Source organism: Mytilus trossulus, chromosome 4, assembly GCF_036588685.1.
Source record: "Mytilus trossulus isolate FHL-02 chromosome 4, PNRI_Mtr1.1.1.hap1, whole genome shotgun sequence".
In the NCBI taxonomy this organism is placed as follows: Eukaryota; Metazoa; Mollusca; class Bivalvia; order Mytilida; family Mytilidae; genus Mytilus; species Mytilus trossulus.
In genome coordinates this window covers 11,244,578-11,250,349 of record NC_086376.1, presented here as the reverse complement: position 1 = coordinate 11,250,349, position 5,772 = coordinate 11,244,578, and the positions used below count along the sequence as shown (strand labels likewise).

General features: G+C 31.1%; 1 protein-coding gene across 1 annotated transcript; it reads left to right on the top strand.

Moving 5' to 3' along the window:
• Positions 1-425: 425 nt before the first annotated feature.
• LOC134713729 (uncharacterized) lies at positions 426-5,399 on the top strand. The gene is made up of 4 exons (XM_063575019.1): positions 426-516; positions 1,684-1,760; positions 3,273-3,959; positions 4,926-5,399. The coding sequence occupies exons 2-4, from the start codon at positions 1,727-1,729 to the stop codon at positions 5,210-5,212; spliced, it is 1,008 nt and encodes a 335-aa protein (XP_063431089.1). The 5' UTR covers positions 426-516; positions 1,684-1,726; the 3' UTR covers positions 5,213-5,399.
• Positions 5,400-5,772: the final 373 nt, after the last annotated feature.

The window sequence follows — 5,772 nt, the reverse complement described above, 5'->3', positions numbered from 1 at the left end:
TGATGTAACGTAATAAAAACGGTCCAAAGTACATAACTTCAAGTTGAAAACGAATTGTTAATGATATCGTATTGTCTTTACAAGAGAGACAAAACTCAATTTGACAAATAAAACTTTCTTTACAACTAACATCCATCACAATATCGTCTCTATATAAATGTACTTTCTCTATTATGATCGATCTGATGATAAATTAAAAAAAAAAAAAATTATTAACGTTAGTCTATCACGTTAAAACTTTGCTGATGATCTGGTACATCAGATCGGAATTAATGACTTCCCTGCTTTTCAAACTGATTGTTTTAAAGAGACAATGAAGTTAAACATAAAAGACTCGTAGATCCGGTTAAATGAAGCGGACATCAATTTTTAATTCAGAGATAGTATATAAAAGGATTTTAAATTTCCTGTTTCATAATATTGCAGAGTTTCTGAGAGAGAAGATGACATTACTGCGCTAGTTACTTTTCTAAAAAAAAACTCATAAAATTAAAAACAATGGATTATACAGTGTAGGTAAGTCCTGGAAGTTCATTTGTTTTAATTAAATATCTATATTCACAATGTCGATAATAATGTTAATATCCTAAGATATCATGTGATATTATATTTTTATTAATTTATTGAAAAATATTCTTCAGAATAATTCATGTTTTTGTACCACTTCAAATTGTCTCTTCGGTAATTCCATTCCTATTAAATTAATCATTTGTCTTGTATATTAAGTCACATAATAATGAACCACATGGTCATCTTCATTTTGAATTTTAAAAAGCCGTTGACCATATTCTTGTAAATTTTCATTGTCTGTATCTTGGGGAGAGTATTATAGTTTTTTGTAGAAATCTTTTATACATTTCAACACAAAGTTGTGCGATGGACTGTCTTAAAATTGGAGTGAGTTGAGATTTCTCGCAATGTGTCAAAGGCCTCATTCCCCTTCATTTTTTTATATTTTCAAGGATCGTAATCTATGTAATACTAGTTAGTTATTCGAACGGGATATCATATCTTTACAATTACTTAGCGTTTACCGAGCCGGGAAATTTAGATACGATCCATGTAACCTTACGAAATTCTTTAGAAAAAACTTGAACAAACAGGTTAGCTATTCAAGACTATACATAAATATTTATGGTGTTAGTATCTTTTTTATTTTAAAATCATACTAAATATTACACATATTTATTTTCGCGGTACTACAATATGTCGATACTCGTTTTGGGGCATTGCACAATGTCATTATTTTTTTTCTCTGACAGTTAATGTCGTTTTTACACTAAATCAATTAGATTTGGGATATGTACTGTTTGCTATTTTAGACTTCTAAACACAATTTTTCTATCGGTTGTTATTGGCTTTGTGGTCAGTAATTGTGAGTTCTCTCAGATCTGCATGCAGTGTCTTTTTAGTTGTGATGGATGAGGAATGGATAAATACCCTTCCTAGTCCTATCTTAGTTTCTGATGAGTTAAGTCTTTTCGACTATTTGTTATAGTCTGGTCTTATGTTGTGTTGCTACCCCAATGTCCCAATTTGGGCATGTTTAAGCGTTCACAGCAGTTTATTCTGTAACGTAGAAATAATTATTTTGTTTTAACTTATCTAACTTCTCAAAAGTAAGACGCAATATTATGCCTTCATCATAACTAGTTTATATATGTATTTTTTTTTAAATTTTAGGCTTCTTTCTGGGATCATTTAATCCAGTTGTAAAAAAAGTATAATGGAAGTTACACACTTAATAATTACTGTAGGAGGTAAGATTGCTATCTTATTTTGATATGAAATTTAAGACGAAACAAAGCCAATATATTTAGCTTATAAGACAAAAGAAAAGTGATGGAATATGGTGTTGAGGTTGAGTTAGGGTTTTTTTTTAAACTGAGAAATATGAAAACAATACTTAACCTAAGGATTGAACAGGATGTTGGTCTCAAATATTTTTGTTTTGCATTGTGAGAAAGTTAAGGTGTGACAATCATATCTTATAACGTTAAAGACGATACAGAGGCTTCAGAGATTAGTTTCGAGTTACGTTTTATTGAAGGTATAACGGGGAAAGGGCAATTCGTTTCTGTATATCAATATATTCTATTTATAACTTTAAAGGATTGACTTTATTCTATAATTTGAAAACTAACATATCTAATTTACTCGCTTGCCAAGCAATTTGAACGTAAAAGTTATATTTGAAAGAGAAGCCAACCACACATATAATTGTTCCACCTTGTTCTACTTTCTTTGTAAGATATTTACATCGATCATTACAATAAAACATAAGTCAAGTAATTTATAATTATTCTAAATGGTTTAACGATTACTAAAACTTTTTCTGTTCGCATATTTTAAAACTAAATCATAATCAGAAAACATCTGGAAGTACAAATAATCATAATGAATCTCGGTTTCTGTAAGCTTGTTATCAAATTCAATACGACTCGTCAAAGACTATATACTGAAGTCTTTACTACTAGTATTGGAAACTTCGATAATGGTATTTTTTTCTAACATAAATATATACACTTCAGACTTTCTAACGTTTACTAAGGCTTCCGTCTTAGGTGCACGGTATGCTTTCCTCTCTGTCGTTCTTGGTTTATATAATATCTTATTGGTTAATTTGTAGTATCCAGTTTTATACTGTTTTCGTGGTGCACGCAAAGACATCGTAGTGTCTAAGAAAAAGTATAAAATCTATAAGTTTTATTGGGTCTTTTGGGGGTTTTATTTATACAAATCATAACGAAATTGATTGTGATTGTCCTATATTTGAATAGAAAGTAATATTTAATATATAGTTTTTCTGAAAAGTGCATCAATTGGTATATATGTAGAAGAGAGGGAGAAAGATACCATAAAAACATTTAAACTTATGAGTCGAGAGTTAACCGACAACTCCATGGTTAAAAAACAGAAAACGACCATCAGCCAAACAAATAAAGATAGAAAACTAAAGACTGAGAAGAACCCACCAAAAACAGGTGTTGATCTCAGTGCTTCGGCGAATTAAGTAAATTATGCTTTAAAGTGGCACCAACCGTGTTACTCGTGTTAATTCAGACCTGGTATTAAGTTTAATTAGGTAGGTAACATTTTGGAAAGGGGATGCGTTTGTTCATTCGAAATGAGGAACATATCTGGATGAAATGGATATTCTATTTAGGATATATATTGATATTTTTTAAGCTATACTGAAAGAAAACACAATACACATTTTAACTTTCCACTTCATTATTTAAAACTTTTAAATGTTTAAAATATTATTTTAGTGATTAGTACGGCAAATATTGTCTTTGCAAACGACCCAACTTGCCTGTGGCCCCTTGATAACAGTACATTTACAACCGAGATTCAGGTATCACCAACAAATCCTGTCGATACTGGTCAATGTGGACGAATATTTGGCGGTCAACCCCCAGATTATCCTAACCCAGTTGTCGAACTTGATGGACTGACCCCTGTTGACCTGGTAGTTGATGCGACTATTGTAACCGGCAAAGATTATTCATTTTCAATGATGGTGAGACCAACCAATGATACTGGAACATTGTTACACTATAAACCAAACGATACAACACAGCAATTACAAGAACTTGTTTTATATATCTCTGGAGGATATGTTTACATGGAAAGAATTCTTAATACGGTATCCGAAATATCAGACCCATCAACATGGCAGATGCCAATGAATACTTGGAATTTTATATCTTTCGGAGTAGACATAAGCAATGGTAAAATGTTCATCGATTTAAACGGACACAAAATAGAACATGATAACAATTATAATGGCAACATTAACTTTGTTATTCCCGGTATTTTGCGAGTTGGGGGCATGTTTGATCAACGATACTCTAAATTACAGGGAAGAATTGCATGTGTTGCATTTTACACTGATAAAAAAGACCCAGCCGAAGGTGATTCAGAATCATTTTGCAAGAGTGGGACATGGACAAACAGTAAGTTTCATAGTGTATTTAAAAAAAAAAGAATTTTATAAGCGCAAGTTATAAGCCCCAAATTTAAATATATGTAACTCATCGTTTTTACCTGTATAAAAATTAATTTCTGTAGTTCAAATCAGTCAATTAAATGTTTTGTCTCTTTGTTTCACTTTCAATGTTCACATTCCTTTCCTTTAGATAATCGAACACGCACAATGCATGCGTTATACATTAGGTAATGGGTTAATTTGAAGTTCACAACAATACGGAATCAATAAGATCGTATTATTCACTTGAAAGTATTCATCGTCAATATATTTTTTAGATTAATTTGCCTAAATTGAAACATTCTGACTGCTAAATACGAATAATTAATTCACTTTTCACTTGCATGAATGATTGAACTAAAACAATCATACTTTAAATTATTTATATATTTCGTAGCTATTGCCCCTTTAATGCTAATTTTATCGAGGAATAAATGAGCTGCAATGGTAGATTTCAAAGGTACATCAAAAATATTTCACAATTACATACAGGTATATCAAGAAAAAAATCCATCTTTTATTCTTTAACTCGTTTAATTAATTATTAGCAACATCCTTAACTAGAAGAAATAAGATTTAAGTGGGCGGTTTAGGCTACAAAACCAGGTTGAACTAATTACTATCTTCACAGATGCTTGTTCCAAATCTGTTAAATAATATCTTGTGAAGAAATCGAGGTCTTGAATTAAACATCAGAAAACAATTAAGCATTACAAAAGTGCTTCGTCTGGTTTGTCGACTATATTTCAACTTGATTAAAAGCAAAGATAGATTAACCTTATGCATGTATTTCTCTTAGAAATAAATTAGATAACTTCCTTTGTTTAATACAAGTTGCTCAAAATAGATTTAAAGCGTTCTAGGTATTTGCTACACCTCAACATCTATTGATAAAAAATACATCTGAAAAGTGTATGCTTTTGTTTCAATTTAGACGAACCTGACTGTGCAACACCACAAGCAGTCCAAAGATCTGAAACAGCGGCTGGTTATTTTATGATGGAAACAAATATTCAGCTAAGTACGTTGAACCAGATATTAACAATTCCGAAATGTACAAAGCTTCGATGCGCTGTATCATGTCTGAGACATCAAAGTTGCTGGTATTATAGGTATGAGCCATCAGCGTCAGAATGTTCACAATGTACTTTATATGATAGCAGCGTTACTTCTTGGAAGGGAACCGGTGCAGGAGACAATTTCTTATATAAATGGAAATAGAAATACACTTTTAAAATTTGGTTTCACATCAAACTAAATACTTTGTTACAGACCTTTTAAAAATACAACTTGTATTATATTAATAATCTTATTTCTTAATTGTTTTTGTTTATATATAGAAAGGGTCAAAGGAGTAGGTCCGGTAAGGACCGATTTTGGCCTCAAATGTCAGATTCATCTGACGAAAGATTTTTGACCCCTTTTTAAACACTTAAGTGTCTATTTCATTTGATTCAATTAGTTTATGTCAAAGATTTTAACTAATTTAGTCATTTAAAACGTTCCGATTCAAGCTTTAATATGAAAAATCTACCAAATATGCCGAAAAATGTCATTTTTCAGATGGTTTTTATCAAAAATGAAAGTGGCCGCATCCGTGTTCATCCTCAACCTTGATATATGTCCAATATTTAGGATGAACACGAATGCGGCCACTTTCGTTTTACACGAAAACCATCTAAAAATTAACTAAAATGCTCAAATTATGAAGATTTCAGTAATTTAGCATGACTTATTGGTGCTAGTAAGCGAAATATGTGCATTGCATTGTCAAAAACAGC